At 40.8% G+C, this 21,421-nt stretch overlaps 1 protein-coding gene across 5 annotated transcripts in view; it reads right to left on the bottom strand.

Moving 5' to 3' along the window:
• POLL (DNA polymerase lambda) overlaps window positions 1-21,421 on the bottom strand; it is an 884,755-nt gene that overhangs the window by 559,991 nt on the left and 303,343 nt on the right. For 4 of the 5 annotated variants that reach the window (XM_044056348.1, XM_044056347.1, XM_044056349.1 and 1 more), the window contains exon 3: window positions 11,342-11,639. The exons of the other annotated variant lie outside the window; for it this stretch is intronic. In XM_044056348.1, coding sequence (XP_043912283.1) covers window positions 11,342-11,639 — 298 coding nt within the window. The remainder of the gene's footprint in view (window positions 1-11,341; window positions 11,640-21,421) is intronic. 5 annotated transcript variants of the gene reach the window in all.

The following is a 21,421-nucleotide window of genomic DNA, read 5'->3' as shown; positions in this document are numbered from 1 at the left end:
CCTGTGGAAGTTTAGAAGCTACGAGGGAATAAAGTGAAAGATCTGCAAATTTTTTTATAACCGTAATTTTAAAGAGAAAGCATCAACATTCCTGGAAGAAAGCTGGGGTATTTGTAATACCTAAAGATGGTCAAGACCCATCAGATTCAGCTTCACATTGGCCCATTTCAATTCAGTACCATGATTATAAAGTGTTTATGTCTACAATAGCTAAAATAATGGCAAATGAAATGCCAAAATTGATAGATATGGAGGAATATGGTTTTGTGATGAGAAGGCAAACATTTGACAACAATAACAGGACAACGACGTTACATAGTGAAGCAGAATAGGGAAACCGAAGCATTTGCATTCTCTAACAAAGTAATACGGTGGATTAGGAGGATATATGAGTGATGAGAGGTGAAAATTAAAGTGGGGGTTCCACTTTGATAAATTCTCTTTGAGCAGAGGAACCAGGCAGGGGTGTCCTCTTTCCCCTTTGTTATTTGTGTTATATTTAGAACCATTGGCAAAGAAAATAAGGGACTCAAAAATTCAAGGATATAATTGGTATGGTAATCAAGAAAAGTTGGCTTTATTTGAAGATATTATTTTGTACCTGATACAACCAGAAAAAGATAATTCAGTGTTGTGGAACATTATGATATAGTTTCAGGTCTTTTCAGAATACAAAATTAATGAAGACAGAACAAAGGCAATAGCTATAAACTATCTACCCACACAGGAGTTTGTTTAGCAATATCCATATTTATAAGAACATGATAAAATTAGAAGTTATATACTTACCATAACTTGACATCTGTGTTGTCCATTTTCATTCTTCTTCACGAATGGGTCTTGGATCCGACTCAGCCACATCTACCAGACTTTGGATCCAAAACTCGAGCTCCTCTGTCTACCCACAATGCTCCATTTCATCCCCAACTTCTCAGGTTGAATTTACTGATGTATCCCTACTGTGTTATAGAGACAGAACAGACATAAGAAAAAAAAATATGTTCAAACCAGGAACATGCTGGTTCCAATATCATCCAAAGATCCTTCTAGGAGTGACAGGGCCAGGGGATTGCTTGGAGGGAAGGTGATGAAGAATGAAAATGGACAACACAGATGGCAAATTATGGTAAGCACATAACTTCTAAATCTGATGTTGTCCTTTTCATTCTTCCTCACAAATGGGTCAGAGTCCTCAGCTACTCTATGCAACTCTCAGGAGGCCCTCAAGGACATGCAGGAGCAATGTTGAACCAAAGGAAGCTCTGCTTCTGGACACAATGTCTAACTTGTAATGTGTAATAAAAGTATGAAGTTTGGACAAAGCTGCTGCAGAGTAGATGTCATCAGTGGAGGCTGTTGAGGAAAAGGCATATGAAATAGCCGTAGATCTAGTGGAGTGAGCTCTAGGATGACAAGGCAAAACCAAACCTTTTTGAGAATAAATCAGCAAAATACAATCAGTGATCCATTTAGCTAGAGTAATTTTGAAAACTGCTTGACCCACATGTTTAGGGGAAAAGGAAACAAACAGCTAATCAGACTTCATGTACTGCTTTGTTCTGTGAAGATAACAATGTAATTGTCTGTGAACATCAAACAGGCGCAGCATATATTCACCTTTATTAGTAAAATTTGGAAAGAAAGCACGTAACTGAATGCACTGATTAATGTTAGTCTCAGTAGCCACTTTTGGTAGAAATGAAGGGTTGGTTGAAAGAGACACCCTATTACTCATTTAAAATAATATAAGGAGGCCTGGGTGATAAGGCCTGGAGCTCAGAAATTCCTTTTCCTGAAGTAATAGCTAATAAAAATATTGTTTTCTAAGACAGAAATTTCATATCACATTTGTTCGCCAGTTCAAAGGGTTTCTGAGTTAACCCTTGAAGGACCACTGTCAAATCCCAAGGAGGAGAGGGATCTTTTATTGGGGATCTAAGGAGGAAGACTCCCTTCATGAAAGCTTTAAACAATCTGGAAGATGCCAGAGATAATATTCCATTTCCCACATGGAAGTTGGATATAGCTGCCAAATGAAGTTTAATAGTATAAAAACTAGTCCCTTCCTTACAAAGAGTAGTGAGAAATAGGAGAATGGCCAAAGTAGGGACTGAAAAGGGGTTGACATTCTGATCGGAAGCCCAAAGAGAAAATCTTTTCCATTTGCTTCTGTAAACTTTCTTGGTGGATGCTTTCTGAGAGGCTAAGATAATATCACAGACTGGGAAAATGAGCATGAAGCATCTGACTATCACTGGAAGAGGAAAAACCACATGGTCAGTTTGAGGCCTGGAGACTGAGATGTTGAATTCGTGATGGATGAGACAGATGATTCTGAGTGGGCCCCAGTATCAATGGAGGATATCTTGGTAGAGGAACCAAACCTATTGAGGCCAGAAGGGGCAATGAGGATGACTGAGCTCTTCAGCCTGCTTGGTTTCTGTATGAACCCCAGAATCAGAGGGGGATAGGAGTAGAGGAGACCCGGGGGTATATCATGAATCACAGCATCCCTCGGTGACTCCTCCAGTGGGGGGATCAGAGTGAAGTACTTGCTGCACTTGTTGTTGAGGGGAGAAGCAAATAGGTCAAAGCAAAGCTGGCACCAGCAGCTGAAGGTCATATTCGCTGTTTGATTGAGGGGCCACTTGTGAGGAATCAGAGTGGACCTGCTGAGTCTGACTGCCGGTGCATTGGTTCTCCCCCGGTATGTCCACTGCAATAAGAAAGCAGTCTGAAGAGATCGCCCATTCCCAGACCCTCATGGCCTCTCTGCACAATGGGTAGGAATGGGTTCCTCGTCGTTTGATGCACCAGACTACTGACATGCTGTCCATATGGACTGCAACAGTCCCTAGAGGGAGAATGTCCTGAAAGATTTACAACATTAAGAGGACTGCTTTCATCTTTAAGACACTGATATGCAACTTTATCTCAGAGGCAGAATATATGCCTTGGACCATCTTTCCCATGAAATGCCCCACCACCCACCCCAGTTGGGAAGCATCCGTGGTCACCGTGACTACTGGGGGAGGAAAAGAGAACAGTCTTCCCAGAAAGAGGCTGTCTGACTGGATCCACCAGTGAACATGACATTTGCAAATTGGAGTGAGTTTTATGCGCAATGATACAGGCTGGTAAAGAATGGACCACTGACCCACCAGAGTCCAATGAAAGATTCGCATAAAGAATCTTGTCAGAGGAACTAGAAGAATGGCAGCTAACACTGAACCAAGAGCTTGTAACACTAGTTTAACTGGAAGGAACAGATGAGACAGTATGTCCCGCACCAGATTTCCCAATGATGTCATGCGATGTGATGCGATGCGATGAAGAGGTAATGACGCCACTTGAGTCATAGTATCCAGTTCAGTTCCTATAAATTCCACAGTGTGTACAGGAGTCAGCTTCGATATTACATGGTTTATTGTAATGCCTGGGTAGTTGGAGATCTGACGCAAGTAATCCCTGGCTTGTAGAAGTTGATGCCTGGTTGGTGTGGTGAGGAGTCAATCGTTGAGATATGGAAATACCTGGAATCCCTGGAGTCTCACTGAGCTGCCATGCATTTGTTGGAACACCTTCGGGGCTGTGGTGAGTCCAAAAGGCAGTGGTCTGAACTGGTAGTGACTAGCTCCCAGATGAAAGCGCAAGTATCTCCTGGAGCACCTATCTATTCTGAAATGATAGTTGGCATCCTGGAGAGCTACAGAGCACATCCAATCATCCTTGCATAGAAGTGGCAGAATGAACTGAACAGTAACCATTCAAAACTTTGACTTCTTTACATACTGATTTAGATCGATTAGATCCAGAATTGGTCCCACGTTCCCTGTTTTCTTTGGCACTAAAAAGAAGTGGGAGTAAGTTCCTAATCCTATTTGTTTGGTTGCGACCTCCTGGGCAACTTTTTTGAAGCAGCTTTTGAATCTCTAGAGCTGTGTATTCCCTCAGACTAGGTAGAACATCTGAGAGTTTCTTTGTTGGGACAGAAGGTGTAAGGGAAAAAGATATGTAGTAACCCCTGGATATTATACTTAGCACCCATGCATTTTTTGTGATATATGTCAGGGTGTAGGGAAAAATGACCCCCGACTGCCTCCAGATGTGGACAGCTGGGTGGCACTTCAGGAGCGCTGATAGGACCTATCAGAGAAGGAGTCTCTGAAGCCCTGGCTTTGCAGACCCCTCTGCATCTGGGGCAACATCAGCCACTGAATTCTAGTCTGCCACTGGAGGAAGTATCCCAGCATGAGTCCTGGAAAGGTCCCTGAAATTTCCAGAACCACATTTTCTTACCACCTCACTGATTCCTAGAAAAGGTACGCTGAAGGGTAGAAAACGTGATTCGCACAGGAGACAGGGTCTTTCCTTCCTGCTCACTTTGGGTAAGCATATCCTTCACTGATAGCCTGAACAAGGTAGAGACATCAAAAGGGGTATTAACAAAAGATGCCTTAAAGAGTTGAGCAAATTCACATACTAACAGCTAAGCCTGAACTGGCTGCTGGAGAGACGCCCTCCGCTGCATGAAAGATCAGCCTCACTGATGAATCAATGAACTGGCAATGGACGAAAGAGTAGCCAGCTAAGAAGTAACCTTCTTGAGATCCTCCACAGACATGGACTCAGAGCGAGTTTGAAAGATCCTTGATCAAATCTCACTGCAGACAAGTAAAATGAGCCAGGTAATTTAATGACCTCAGTGTGAATATGGGTGATGTGTACATGTGCTTTCCAAGTCTGTCTATCGCTCCAGACTTCCTGTTTGGTGAATGGACAGAGAAGCTTTCTTCTGCTTGCTCCTTCTTAGTGTCCGCCGCCACCACAACTATGGCATCAACTGGGATTCTCTTGCTCCAGTGAAGTTTGTCTGAAGGGGGGACCAAAAACTTATCCAGGTGATTGGGAATAGGGTTGACAGTGTCTGGTTCCTTAAAAGCCCAGTGGAAAACCAGGTCAATATGTTCATCTGTCTGGGGGTGGGGGTCACCCAAGACATAGATGGGCCAGCCTCAAAAGCCTCCAGTACACTGATTCCTCAGAAGGAGTTTGGGAAGACCAGCCACCTTTCTGTTTGAGGATTTCCAGGATGTCCCCAATGGAGACATCATCAGGTGGCGATCAGCAAGGATCCTTATCCCTCATTAAAATTGAGGTCTTCCATGAAGAACTCCATAAGGGAGTCTGTGCTTCCTCTTACAAGTTCTCTTCCAAGAACCCTATTCAGTAAGGTGGTTGGGAGAATGTCAAAGGGGGGGGGGCCTGTGTGGAGGCATTAGTGGAAGTAGCTGACCCTTAGGAACAAAAATGGACTCTGATCCTATCCCTCGGCCCTTATTGGGTCCAAGCTCTAAGATCAGACAGAACGGCTCTTTATGCAAACAGAAAGCCTTTTCCACTACCTGAAAGGCTGAAGGGCACAGGGAGACCTCTCCACCTCTCCTCAGAACCAAAGCCACTGAGGAAGAAAGGATGGGACCATCCCTGGATCCAGGCCTTCTGAAGGAAATCTGAGGCATCGAGGGGGAAGGGATGGATCTGACAAAGTAGGAGACAGACCCAATTCCTTGGACCTGGTGCCAACCTCTCAGATCCAAGATCTGACCTGATCTGAAAGTGCTGGAGCAGGGCTGATCAGGGACACAGAGTCGAGGAAGGAAGGTTCCTCGGATCAGATGCCAAACCTCTTAGGGATCTTTAATCCTGAGACTCCGAGACCACAGATCAGATCAGAGAAGGAGAAATAATCTGTTGGGCAGGAGCGCTTACACAACAGGTGATGGAGCTGGGAGGACATCTGAATCTGAGCCCTGAAATCTCCACATCATCCTGTCCTTGTCTGCCTCTGTCAAACTCCTCGAAGATCTGGATGAAGCAGTGGATGGGGGCTTTGAATACTTCCTCAGAGTGTCAAATAACTTCGATGGCATGGCTGAAGAGACTGGCATCAGTACGAATTCAGGTGTGCAACCTCTGCTGGACAGATCCATAGGTTTAGAATATGAGAAGGAAGTGGGTGGAACAGGAGAGCTAATAGCATGGGCTGCACCAGTCGGTTCCGAAGAGTGTCGTGGATCCGAGGGTCAGCCGAAGGTCTTCAGATCCGACGAGATCGGATCCAAGAATTTCTTTAACTTTTCAGCAGGTTCCAAGGAAGCCCTCAGAGATCTCACAATGGATCGTTTCCAGGACTCAGAGGTAGGCTGTGAAGCCTTAGTGACTTTGAGCCCTAGCATCAGCAGGCATAAGTCCTCTTAATATCAACTCATTTCTCCAGTTCGAGAGCCTCCTGGGGTTAAATGTCACGTAAACAGCACAAGATGAGTCAAGGTGGGCTGCTCCGAGACAATATACATAGTTCTTGTGGGCATCAGAGTTGGGTATCTTATGCCCACAAGAAGTGCACTTTTTGAAACTGGTTGGTTTCTCTCACATTTTTTTGTTCAGATAATGTGAAGTATTCTTGAACAGAAAAAATGTTAAAACAGGCAAGAAAAGGAAACCTGAAGAAAGTTGTACCAAAAGAAAAACTCTTTCTTTTTTAAACAAATATGTGTGTGTGTGTGTGTGTGTGTGTGTGTGTGTGTGTGTGTGTGTGTGTGTGTGTGTGTGTATATATATATATATATATATATATATATATATGGATATATATTGTAGTGTTTCTAAATGTGAGTTTGTCTCTTTACATTTTTATGGGAAGTATCCAAAGTAATGTAGTGAATGTCTGAGTTCCCAGCAGCAGTGGCAGTGTGTAGAGTACTGTAAAGTAAGTTAAAGTTATATGCCCTTTTCCCCACTGTAGTGCGATCCTGGAGTTAGTACATAGTACAGTTAAGCACAGTCCACGACCTAGTTTGGTTGTACATTTCTGTTAAGAGGGTAAGCAGTTTTTAAGTTCTGGAAAGGGTTAGTTATTGACGTTCTAAGTGTGCTTGTCTATGGTTTAAGATTTAGTATGTTGAAATTCAGCATTATAAGCTGTCGGTGAAATGGGAGTCAGTCAAATGAGTTGTCAGTCAAATGAAATTTAGGTCAACTGGGTGTCGGTCAATTGGGTTTCAGTCAAATGAGTGTAGGTCAAGTGAAGTAGATCCACATATGTACGTACATACATACATACACACATATATATATATATATATATATATATATATGTATATATATATATATGTATATATATATATATGTATATATATATATATGGGTCTACTTTGGCCGAAAACACATTTGGTCGAAACTGACTTCACTAAGCACATTTGACTGAAAGCTCACTTCACTGAGAACTCATTTGGTCGGAACTCGTTTTGTCAAAAGTGATATATAGCCATTTCCCCACTGTAGTGCAATCCTGGAGTTAGAATATAAAGTAAGGGGGTGTGGGGGGGTTGTAGCCCTACACATGGTTTAGTTATAAGTTGTCTTTTCGAAAGTTTATTTAACTTAGAAGTATACATGTCTATAGTTTAAAACGTTTAACATAGGTGGGGGGCTATGCCCCCCATACCCCCCTTACTTAATATTCTAACTCCAGGGTCGCACTACAGTGGTGAAAAGGCCATGTATAACTTTCAACTAAATGAGTTTTCGATGAATTGAGCTTTCAGTGAAGTGTGCTGGGGAAACTGACTTCTGACCAAATGTGTTTTCGACCAAAGTAGACCCATACACACACACACACACACACACACACACACACACACACACACACACAGATAGAAATAATATGAGAAAGAATTACAGGACAAAGTACCAAAAGAAAATGGTACCAGAAAAACAAATGGAAAAGGAAGACCCTAGCACCAGCAAGAACTGGAGGGAGGAAGAAAAGTTGTCAGAAAATTAATGTTAACCACAGTAAAATATTTAAAGTGAGAAAAATGAACTAGCTTATTGACTCGAGTTGGATTGTTTGTCCCATCTTAATGGTGGCAAATGAGATCTGAGGAGTTGGGGATGGAATGGAGCATTATGGGCAGAGGAAGAAGCTTGAGTTTTGGATCCGAAGTCTGGTAGATGAGGCTGAATCAGATCGGAGGATTGGCTCCAACACCCATTTGTGAGGAACAATGAAAAGGACATCATCAGATTTAAGCACTCAGGACTATGAATTAAACAGGATTTTGTTAAGGATATGTGGGAAGAGACTAAACAAAAAATGATACAAAAACTACGAAATTGGAAGCGCTGTTTTACGGGTATGGATAGCAAGATACAAACAGTGAAAATCTTTTTAAAATTCCCTTTAGCTTTATACATAGATTAGGCATATTTTTAGCAACCAGAGGAAACGTTTTGGATAGCAATTAATAAAGAGTCGAAGGATTTTATCTGGGAGAGGAAGAGGACAAAAGTCAAGTGGGAAAAGCTGATCCTTCTAGAAAGCAGAAAGTTATAATTCAAAGTGGAAAGGGATGATGATAAAACAGGGGAAAGCTAAAGAAATAATGAGAGACTGGGACTGTGGATGCAAATCCTTAAGGAAAACAATAACTGTACAGAACATTATATTAATAAAGTAGCAGAACGTATTCTAAGAAGTAAGCTAACACAGGAATGGAGAAAGGAGATTCTACCAATAGGGATGACTGCAATTAGGGGTGCATAGAATAGGGAAAGCGGGTGGAATTTACTGGAGAAAACAGGCAAATGAGCCAAGGTATTGGGAGCAAATAATTAGAGAGGGAAAGGTAACAGAAAAGGAAGTGACCAATAATTAATTTGGACTGCAGGCTAGAGATTGCCTTCCCTACCAAGGACTGATATCAGTGTATAGACAGAAAGGAATAGGGGGATCCTAACTGAAAGACCATCACTGGCAGAGTTTTACTACAATCTAGAGGCGAAGCTGCTGTTAAAGGATAATTAATTAGTAGGGCATATAAAATATCGCATGTTAACTAAAGGAATCAGAGGAGGTTAGAAAGGATTGGGCGTAGAGACTGGATAAGTAATTCACAAAGAAACAATGGGAGGATATATGTATGGCTCCTACATGTACAACAAAGTCTACAAAATTTAGGATCTTTGCTTAGAAGTGTTCACATAGGTGTTTTTATACACCAAACAGACTCCAAAGAATTTTTCCTCAGGTAGACTGTAAATGTTGGAGGGGTGATAGGAAAGAAAGAGGTAATTGGGAACATATTTTTTGGAAGTATAGTGAACTGGCAGACTTGAAAAATTCCCTGTAGACTATTCTGTCAGGAATACTAGGTGAGCAAATTGGTGTAACTAAGGAAATTGCTTTTAACTGTAATACATAATTGGAACTGCCTAATTCTACTAAGGCCTTGCTGAGTTTAATTCTGGTAGCTGCCAAAAAAGCAATTACTAAAAAATGGAAACTGTAAATTAGACCAACTGTACTTGAAGTAGAGAATATGACAGATCAACTGTACTTGTAGTGAATATAATAACACAGGTAAAAGAACTGGAAGTGGGATCTTTAGAAGACGGTAGGAGCAAATTACATAGACAAACTAGGGAAATGTAGGAACAATAGATGCAGAATAATGTTTTGGAGGAGGAATGAGCTTTAAGGGAAGGCAGGAATTGAATGAGCTATGTAATGTTTTAATGACAATGACTGAATAGATTATAAGTGATGTGTATAATGTTTGTTATTGAAAATATATCAACATGGTTTGTTTTCTTATATACAACTGTATGATTTCCTCCTGTGTCACAGGTAATAATTCAATAAAGATGTTTCTTGTTTAAAAAAAATAACAGTTAACCCATGAGGCAATGAGATAAAAATAGTGATACAGTATATAATCAATCCAACTGTTGCTCCTGTGAAGCCCGAGTTGTTTTCCTTCAAGACAGCAGGAATGTACTAAAGATGTCTACACTTTTGCTGAGGATTTCCCTCCCAGAGGCTAGCTAATCAGCAGAGTGTAAGTATAGGAGGCAGCCATAATTTTTTATCCTGGGTAGGTTACAGCCCAAATAGCCAAAAGCTATTGCAGCAGTAAGAATGATTAACATCTGAGGAACTGGTAGGTTGTTTCATGGTTAAGTCAAAAAAGGTGTCCAATTCCTGGGGAAGCCTGGCAGCAATAATCTGTAAAACAATTAAGCTGTAAAAAAAAAAAAAAAAAAAAAAAAAAGTATCTGTTTTCCCCATTATAAAATAGTAAAAAGCACTTAATTACGCCAGCCTCAAAAAATAAAATAACACAATATTTACTACAGCAAACGGAGTTTAAAATTAGATTTAATAGTTTTGACAAATTTTTCACCTCAAACGTAAAAAAAAAAAAACAAACAAAAAAAAAACAACACTACCGTTTAAAGCAATCATAAGTCCCATGACAGTCATTAAAAACACTTGTTCCTAGCTTCATTAATTAAATTTTCTACAAAAAAGTTCTCTTTTCAAAAAAAAAAAAAGTGGCAAAATTTTCCCCCAAAGGGAACTTATCTGCCAATCAATGTAACAGCATTAACTGACCATCGATCCTCAAAACCTCACAGAGGAATACTGTCTTGTGTGGCAAGAAAGCTCTGAAGGGCTTGGCATCCAGAGATGACTAACAGTTTAGGCATGAGGAAGGTGCCCTGAAAGCTTTGGAAGCTGGCCAGCTATTATATTCCTTAGCAAGCTACAACCCATACAGCAGAGGCTACTACGGCAGTGATCCATATAAAAACATCTTCTCTTATCAGGTAACTTTTACACTTAGAATATGTTTACAATTTTTGCATCTAAACAGCCACTGAAAAAAGTGGCAGGGGATACATTTCAAAGGATAATACTTCTTGTACCTCATATGAACACTCAACACAAATAGTCTACCACTGAGGTGGTGCCAGATCAAGAGCAAGTTGAGCTGGACAGCATACATGGAAATAGTGGCAGAATGAGAAAGCACAAAAGGATGCATTGTAGTAAGCTACACATCCTGCACATACAACAGTGCCTTTACCTTGGAAGAATATATGACATACTATCAAAGATGAAGTACTAAAAATCATAATTTTAAATCCTAGCATCTCACACAGTTACATTGGTGTATCAAAAAAAAATCAATCAATAAATAAATCCATAAATAAAAAATAAAAGAAAAAAAAATCACTATAAACTGGCTTGTTGGCTTACATTGAGTGTTTAAAGATGGGCTGAGTATTTATCTATATGATGTGAGCATATACAACATGTAATCAACTATCATGGTCAACTATTTAAAATGTTACTTTCAATTATATCAAGCATCAAAAATTTAGTTGCAAGGAATTTAATAAACATATTGTAATACAGTGGCCTGGTACATCATCCAGAATTTTCTAAACAAACCAATTATTTTTCACTGTGCTGTGACTTTGTTCCTACCTGTCTGGAATAAAGACACTATAGCCAGTAGTGTTAAGAAGTCTTTTCTCCGAAATACACAAACTTAGCCATGCTGACTTCACCAACTCAACCTCTGGGGTTAGCTTCTCAGTCTTCAAGAGCCGAAGTGCACGGTCACAATCCATTCTATCATCGACAATAACATGAGTGACAACTGGGGAGAATGTATCCACAATGTGACCTCCATTTTGTATTATTTGTTTTTCAAAGATTTCTACTCTGGCTTTGCCAATCCCAGCTTTGATAATAAATATTGTTACACCACTTAACCAGTCAGCTGCAAATCAAAGTAAGTATGTTAGTTTTAATGTTCATTTTCTTATTTTATCAATTATACACAATCAGCTAAAATGTAATTTCCCCACTCACAAATATTTTTCACGCCTGTAAAACTAAATGGATCATCAGCCACCAAGAAAGCATCCCGAAATCATACATCCTGCAAGAAGATCCACATTAATTATTTCAAACATTTTTAACCGTTTTATACTGGTCACTGAAACCTCAAATTAATATAATAGAGTGGGTGAGTATAAATGAGGCTTCTGATGGTGTTTGATCCTATGGGTCAAAACACAAAAAGAAAGAAAAAAATAATTTTGGCAGAAAAGTAGCAACAGCCTGGCCAAACCAGGCTGCTCATTTTCATTCTGCATCAATCCTACTGTAAAAAAAAAAAATAATAGTAAAAAAAGCAATTGACACACACTTGTTTCTTGTATTTCTGATTGATTTCACAACTTGCAAACCCATTAATTTATGGGGAAGGCTGTTCCATACATCTTTAAAATTCTTTAAAGAAAATGCAAAATTCACACTGTTCTTAAGCCATACTGTATCTCCTGTGTTTTCATATGATCAATCTTTATTCTTAATACATTTTTTTCTAAAATATCTCTGCTTCTGTCTAAGTATTCTTTCCCATTAGTGTAAATGTACTTGTGTAAGTTGTAATACTATTTTCTGTGGTTTAGTTTTTTTATATTCATTTATTTTGAAAAGTACGAACTATGATAAATTCAAGCTAAGAACTACACTAATTTATCATGCTATGAGTTTTAATATGCAAGATAATCATAGTCTGCCATGTTTGTCTATAATATCCAACACAATAAGAAGAGGGGAAGCACAATTTAAAGAAAAAAAATGAAAACTGAATTTGGATTAATTGAATTCCCAAATGACTTAGCCATCCTGCAGGAAGGTTTGTCACAAATAAACAAATGGTGCCAAAATCACGAACTGAAACTTAATGCTAAAAAATGCAATATCATATCCTTTGGGAAGTCATCTATACTGAGGAACTACCACATTGACAATACACCCCTATGAGCTGACAGTTCGAGATTTGGGAGCTTAAAATCCTTCTATATTGCACAGTTTATAAACAAAGGATTTGTGTCTAGATCTAAGGATGTCATTGTACCCCTTTACTTAGCCCTCGTTAGGTCAATCATTGAGTATAATGTCCCTTTTGGCATGCATCTGTCCAGACGCATTCAACAAAATAACACCCACGCAAATACCTTACTAAAAGCATACGAAGTCTAAACAATATGTCCTACATGGACAGACTCCAAGCCCTGTCACTATACTCCGTATCCTACAGACTGCTAAGATATGACCTGTGTCTGGCATATAAGGCATCCTCTGACCCAGTACTGATGGATTTACTGTGCATCAGCAAGTCAGATGGCATCAGGAATACTCATACTACTGATCTAAACCTCTTCCACAACATCAACATAATTGTTTGGAGGGGGCAGGTTTATCTCACAGCAGATACCACTACCATGGAACAGACTCCCCATCCACATAAAAAGAAATCTCATCCTTTCCCATATTCAAACACAACTTGGATCTATGGATGGTAAACAAAAAGTTTACCCAATGACTGCCCCCTGTACTAATGGGCAGAGGCAGCTCCTAAATGCTTTATCCAATGCAAGGGTCCATTCAAATTACCTACTGTATGATCCCACTTGTTATCACTAGGGGTAATAAATAATTATTGACAATGGGATGGGTTAAGATCAGTCTAACACCAAATGGGATAGGTTAATTCAAACACCAAAAAGGAAATTGGCCAGGCTTAAAATGGCCCACAACAGCAGCTAGCCTAGTACTTGCCTTTAAACCTATAAACGTGTGAGAGGAAAGCACAAGATCTACACTGGTTATTGCAATATATTTACCCACTTGAAAAGACAATTCAATAATTAGGCATAACAAAACTTTGTATCTTGTTAGACGTAGATACTGCCAGTTCAAATGTTTCAGCAGGCTGCAGAATGTCTTTCCACTACATTCCAGTAAAATTTATAAAATCATTGTCCTGGTTAGTATGTTAATGATGGTATGCTTCAACTGCTTGCAGTTCCAAGCTCAATGTACACAAAATTCTTCTCTGATCAATCATACATTCATCTTCTGATGCAAATATCTGCATATCTCAAACTGCTTTCTCAAGATTACCTCCATGTTAAAATAATACAACATGGCATGTGCAGGCATGGGCATAAAGCCCTTTTTGCCTAATGTGTGAAACATCACCACTTAACAACACAGGCACTAAGGCTCTCTCTCTTACTCTGACCAACAGAGGGAGGGAGTTCCAGTCCACCAGTGCCCTCTTAGAAAACAGCTGAAACACATTTTCCTTATAAAAAGTTTCTAAGCTAAACTATTTTAGTCTTTTACTATTTAATCTCAAGCTTTACCAAAGGAAAGGGCATTTTAACATAGAAAACTTTCACATACTATGACAGTCCTTCCTCCCATCCCACTCCCTTCAATGGCTACTGAGTGCTATTAAAGCCATAAAGAAAATGGCAGTAAGCCTCTAGACCAAGCCAGAAGTAGAAGGAGGGTATTTACACAACATGGACCTGATCTTTCAGATAGTGCAGTTGTGAAAAGTCCTACCTTAACAGTAGATGTCCTTCTCTTTTCTGTTGCAGTATTCTTCACTGACGGGATCTTCTGCCAAGGATAGCCCAACATCTGTCCAGTATACCCAAGCCTTTAGGTTTTATAGGTGCTATATGTCACAAGTATGCTCCCTGCATAGCGTATAGGGCATAAAGGTGATGTATGGACACAAATCCTCAGAACTGAATTGTCCAAGGAGGAACAAAATACCCCCACAACAACATAGAAGATGTACATGCAGAAGAAACAAGTTCAGAAGGGAAAGGAAGCCAGAGCCCCTCAGCCACAAGGGTAAGAAAAGACAGGAGCAAGGACCATAACAGACTAGGAAAGGACTGAATACAACAGTGAAAAGAAGGACATCTACTGCTATGGTAAGATTCTATACAACTGTACTACATCCTTTTATATCACTGTTGCAGTATTCTTCACTGAAGAGAGTACAATAGTTGAGAAGACGACTGGGAGGAGGAAGGCACAGAACAGTCATCTACAAACTCATGCAGAATAGCTCAGAAACAACATCCAATTTGTAATGCTTAGTAAAAGTATGAAAATAGGACCAAGTAGTAGCTTAAAGGATGGAACTGGTTTCCAAACCCTTGAAAAAGGCACCTAATAACTGATAATAACTGATAGCCAGATCCCAGGCCTGAAGAGACTATCTGCAAAGGAGACAAGATCCTTGTATCACACTGCCTGCCGATATACCACATCACAGTGGTATTGTCCGTGAAGATTTTCAAGGAGCCGGAAGAGAAAGAGAATGAATGGCTTGCAGAGACAAAAGCAGAGCCCTCATCTTTTTTACACTGATATGGTCTGACGTCTGATGAGATCAGAGATCCTGAACTTTCAGACAGCCACAAGAAGCACCCCACCCCAGGTCAGAGGAGTCCATGAACTGTTCTTGGGAAGGAAATGCAGCATGAAAGGGCAATCCTGGATTGAGAGAAATTTGCTGAATCCACCACTGGAGCTAGAGTTTGAGACAAGGAAGTAAAGAAACAGGGAACTCCAGGGGTGGCAGTGTTGAAGCCACACTGATTTGAGGTACAACTGAAGCTTCCTCCTAGGAAGCCTGGCAAGATGAAGCATAGGAATGGTGGAGATCATAAACCCCAGAATCCTGAGAAATGCCCTGGCCTTGATAGAGGACAGAGGAAGAAGATAATGGTCTAGGTTGTCAGAGACAAAACCTTGGGAGCAGAAAGACAGGCCAACATGAAGATGTTCTGAATCCTGCAGTCGAGAAAAATATGATCCTGGAAGGTGTAAGCACCAATTTATTGACACTGATGGTGAATTCTGGACTTAAACAGACAAGTGGTGAAGTGAAGATCTTCCAAAAGACTGCTGGGAAAAGGAGTCTGAATAAGCAGGTCATCTAAATATGACAATATCTGTATCCCTTGAGGCCTGGAAAAGGCAATGACAGGAGCGAGGCATTCTGTGAATACACACGAGGCAGCAGAAGGCAGTAAAAGGACCAAGGTTAAAGAAGAGAACTGAAAATGAGAGGAAGAAACACAAAAACATAAAAATTCCTGAACAGAGGGTGAATAGCAATATGTAGATAGGCATCCTTGAAGTCTACAGAGACCAGGAAGGCCTGGGGGAGAACAAGAGGAAAAGGTCTGAAGAGATAACATCCTGAAAGAAGGGACCTTAAGAAAAGTGTTGAGACATTGGTCTCGAAGTGGTCTCCAAGTCCCTCCCTCCAAGGAACCAAAAACTTCCTGGCGTAAAAACCCCTTCCCATTTGGGTGGGTGAAACAGGTTCATAGGGGTTTACCAGGCTAATGACCACAAGGGCCTTTTTAAGCCTAGCCATGCATCTCAAATCTCTGACAAGTTCTGCTACCCTTGATAAATGTAGGCATGGGCCTGGGAGATGAACCATTTACAGGTTACCTGTGACCATTAGAGATATACGTGCCAAACCAGGGATGAATTTCCTGTTTCCCATCCAGTTGTCCAAGTTGCACTTGAATTGGGTTAGGGAGGAACTCTGCTTCACATGGATGGGGAGCCTGTTCCATAGATGGGGTACATACCTATCTCTCCAACAGGTCCTATTTATATCACAGGCAAGGTTTAAGTCTTTAGAATGGGTAACTCTGGTGCTGTTTGTTTTGTGGATATGTAGGAGGTCCACTACAGTGGGGTCTGACAATGCCCTGTATGCCAGGTATAGATCTCCCCTCAAAAGCCTATAGGAGACAGAATACAGGGATAAGCCTTGAGGCAGTCTGCATAGGACATATTACTTACGCCCTGTATTCTTTTAGTGAGGAACCTCTGTGGACGTTCCAATTGTTGGATATGCCTGGTTAGGTAAATACCAAAGGGGGCACTGTACTCAATGACAGGTCTTACGAATGTCGAATACAGTGGAACAATGACTTACTTGGATTTAGATGCCATATCTTTGTTTATAAGTTGGCAATACAGAATGATTTCCTCACTACTGTAGACACATGATGATCAAAGGCTAAATTACTATCTGTGTGTGCCCCTATGTCCCTGAGTACTAGATCAACTCTAAGGGGTGTGTTGTTATGAAGATTGGGTGAAGACAGATGAAGGCTGCCAGCCTAGCCAGAAAGAAATTTGGAGATAATTTTGTCACCTGTAAATATCAAAGTAAACCACAGGCTTGTTGTCTTAAATGGTAAAAATAGTGTTACATGTGGAACTGAAAAAATGTAACAGTGAACTCTACTGACCAAGTAAAGCATGTTGTGACCCTCTGATGTAAAACTCGGAGGCAGTAAGTCTAGAGTGAGGCATCCTGCCTATTGTTTTAAGGTCAGAGTTAATGGCCAAAATTCGCATGCATAAATGTCCTTTATTGCTCTGGTTTCTGCCCAGAGGTGAGGAATGTAAATGTAGTTTGTTAGCCTGGGAACCCAGGGAAGTGTGAAGAATGATATAATGTAAACAAGGAATACGATTTTAAAAACAGACAGAATCAGAGAGCATTAAGAATTTTTGTCTTGACCATCCAACTCACCAGCACTGGCTTGCTCTATATGTAAGTTTATCTTAGACTTGTGTTTTCTCTTAGAAATAGCTAAAAACTAGAAAAATTAGACTAAGTGTTTTTCCATGATGTCATAACTGTACTACTGAATTATTTTAAGTATTTCTCTGTGATTTTTGAACTCTTGACTAGCACTGTGTAGTAAAAGTATTGTCTTGTGTTTTGACTATTTGTTATTAAATATTTTAAACCCTTTCAACTGTGGCTGTTTTTGTAGAGATAATTTAAGCTCTTTAGAGTAATTGCATGCCTTTGGAAAAATTGTACAAAGCCACTCCAATAGCTTTAGCCCTGGGCTATACTACCATTTGGATAATAATATTGAACATTAATAATTGGACACCTTTTTAAGGGCCTTTGTGTAGCTGATAGTGGGTGGTGGGAGCTGGTACTACCGTATAGTCTGGAAAAAGGGGCACAGCTGGAGAACCTGTGCCAGCCTTCCCCAGGAGTGTCTGTGTAGTTATATAAACTCTCCTCAAAGTGTGTGTGTGTGTGTGTGTGTGTGTGTGTGTGTGTGTGTGTGTGTGTGTGTGTGTGTGTGTGTGTGTCAGCTATTTGGGCAGGGACATGAAACACTGGTTGGATAGAGAGAGAGTGCTGGAGGTTTTAGCTTGCCCAATAGGCTGACATCTAGACCCTATAGCTGTGCCAGTGGGGAGTCTTATTGGGGACCTGGAGAGCAAGGGAGCGACCAGCCTCGGACTGACTGTGAGCTCTGTGTGCTCTTAAGGGAAACTGCACTTTACTGTGTGTATTTGTTATCCTTTCCTCCTACATGAGACACCCCTCAGTGGTGTTAGTGGTGAGGATTGAGGCTCCTTGATTTCTGGGCCAGGGCACGGGCGTCACAGTTGTCAATATGATAGGTGCCAGGGGTAGGTGACTTTCCAAAGGATACTATTATGAATTTCTTGGCATTTAGTTTTAGTCCACGGCTCCGACAACAGTTGTTTGTCTGTGTCAGCCCCTCCTGTAGAGCATTTGTGTCAGTGTGAGATTCAATGATAGCTCCTAATTTACAATCATCTGCAAATTTAGTCAGGCAAAGACCACTGACATTGACCTTGACTTCTAAGAAGTAAATACCAAAAAGGAGCAGTCCAAGGACTGATCCCTGAGGGGCTCCACTTGTGAATGACCTCTTTGTAGAGGAGGACTCCCCAATTCTAACTTCCTGGGTCCTGTCTATGAGCCAGTTGGCTATCCACCGGGTGACATATGGGTCTGTACCCTACCTCTTGAGTTTGTCAACAATCCCCAAGTGGGGGTATTGTGTCAAACGCCTTGGCCAGGTCAAGGTAGGCAGTGTGAATAATTTAGAATGGTGTACTGATCAAAAGGGACTGAAAAAACACTGAGAAAAAGAGCTGTCTAGAAAAGGCTGAAGAATGCCTGAAAAGGGGATAAAAGATTTCCATATAATGAAATATCCCTGATGAATGACAGACAGTACCCAAAAGTCCGAGGTGATCTGTTGCCAATTTGGGCGAGACAGGGAAAGGTGGAGAAATAAGAAGACCTGGCCAAGGGGAAGATGAGGTAAAATGTCAAATAGAAACAAGCTTGTCCTAAAAGGAAGGTTTCTGAGATGTAGCAGTCTGAGTGGACTTATGAGGAGGAATATGCCTGGACCCCTTCCTACCCTTGGGATGTTGACAAGTCTGCCTACAAACAAAGGTAGATTTAGGTTAATTCCTTTGAAATGTTGGTATAGGGGAGACAATAATATGCTTGAGTTCCTGCATGGCCTTACCCTTATCCTGGAGGGACTTAAACATGTCAGTAACAACTGTTGCAAAAAGATTTTTATTATCCAGAGAAGCATCCAAAAGTTTGGCTTTAATGTCATCAGACAAGGGCAGAAGATGAAGGCAACAGTAGCACCTCATCACACAGCCAAAAGCAACAGCTCTGGAAGAGGTATTGGCAACATCAAAACTGCATTTTATGGAGTGATGAGTGACCTGGAATGTAGCCTGGCCAGCATACAACAGCTTTTAGCTACTGCAAGGTATGTGGGACATGGTACATATGTGCTGACATCAGCCATAAAAGGATGTCCGCACATACAATCCCTAGAACTGTAATGCCCTAGAAGGAACACCAGACCTAAGGAACAATAAAATACCATCCAAGGAAAAAAACAAGATATAGGGGAGAAGGAGGGAGGAACAGAATACTGCAACATGAAAGAGAAGGACATCTACTGTTATGGTAATATTTTACACAACTGTTCTTTGTCTTTCTATTCAATGTTGCAATATTCTTTACATGTGGGAGAATGTCAAACCTTAGTAGGAACCCTGGGAGGAGGAAGAAGCACAGGAGCTTTGAACAGAAGAGCTTTCCACAAAGCCATGGAAAATGGCTCTAGCAAACCCTGCTCTAGATCTAGAAATAGTGTCCAGCTTGTAATGTTTGGTGAAAGTATGCAGAGAAAACCATGCAGCAGCCTCTAAAATAGAGTTAATATCCAGGCCTTTAAAGAATGCACTTGAGGAAGCCATAGACCTAATGGAGTGAGCCTTAACAGTAGTAGAAAGAGTCTTACAAACAAAATTGCCTTAGAAATCAAAGAAGAAATTGTATGTTTAGAGATGGGTAAACCCAGAGCCCTGGGATGGAAATAAATAAAAGATCAGACTTTGATAGCTTTAATCTTATCCAAATAAAACCCGAGTTGCCTATTCACATCCAAGGTGTGCAAGATCTTTCCACTGGAGGACTGACAACAAGGCACAAAGGTGGGCAATTGAACAGATTAACAGACAACTCATTCACCACCTTGGGCCTAAATGAAGGATTGGTATGCAGAGATCCTATCCTTATGGAAAAAGCAGGAAAGGCTGAGAAGTCAAAGGTTGAATCTCAGAAATTCTTCTAGAAGAGGTTAAAGCTAACAGAAGAACCATTTTCCCAAGCACAAAACTTTAAAGACGCTGAGGTTGCAGGTTCAGAAGGGGCCAGAGTAAGCTTCTCTAAAACATAATTCAAATCCCAAGGAGGTGGAACTGATTTCATGGGAGATTTAATATGAAGAACGCCTTTAAGAAAAAGTTTTACCTCCAATCTGGAAGTCAAACATGGAGATATGGCAGACATGCAGAAATACCTGACAACTGAACTTTCACTGATGAATAAGCTAAGCCACTGTTAAGCAGCTCACACAAATAAGAAAGAACCACTGGAGCATCCACTGAAAGTGGATCCACACTACCTGAAAGACACCAAATTCAAAAAAATCTTCCATTTGGATAAGTAAGATTTTCTAATATAGGGTTTCCTGGCGTGCTGCAGAATCCAAAGCACATCCTCTGAAAAAAGGTGCCTGAAAGGAATCAAGAGTTGACCACCTACGGGGTCAGTTATAAGGCTGACAAATGTGGATGAAGCAGAGATCCCATGTTTTGTGTGAGCAGGTCCACTCTGTGAGGTAACTTTGTGATGACTGCCCTTGGTTAAATGCAGAAGAGGAGGGAACCCCTGCTGTCTTAGGAAAAAGAGTCACCAGCAATATTTTTGGTTTGTCCTGTGGAATCTTCAGCAGGACTATCTGAATGAGAGGAAAGGGGGGAAATGCATAAAGAAACATCACCTTCCAAACCAGAGGGTGTGGGAGTCTGGCACATAATACAGGAAGTTGTCAGCTCAGAGGGGAGGCAAATAGATACAGAAGAGGTGTAACTCACCGGTGGACCAAGTCCAGAAACACATCTCTGTGAAGCATCCATTTGGGGGATTGAGTCATGGACCTGCTTAATGTGTCTGCCAGAATATTTTGAGCATAGGGGATACAAACGACTTGAAGATTCACCTTGTACTGAACTGCCAAATCCCATGCCATGAGAACTAATCTGCAAAGAAGGTAAGACCTTGTCCCCTCTGCTTGTTGACATACCAGAGAAATGTGGTGTTGTCCATAAACACTTTCAGAGGACCTGGTTGAAAGAGAGGATGAAAGGCCTGCAGAGCTAAGATAAGAGCCCACATTTCCTTGATGATGATATGCTCTTTCCTTTCAGAAAGGCACCAAAGGTGCTGTACCTTCTTTGATGCAAATGCTGCCCCCAACCTATGTC

Source organism: Protopterus annectens, chromosome 14.part0 (genome assembly GCF_019279795.1).
Source record: "Protopterus annectens isolate FY-2018-M chromosome 14.part0, PAN1.0, whole genome shotgun sequence".
Classification (NCBI taxonomy): Eukaryota; Metazoa; Chordata; order Ceratodontiformes; family Protopteridae; genus Protopterus; species Protopterus annectens.
This window is presented reverse-complemented; position numbering and strand designations above follow the sequence as displayed.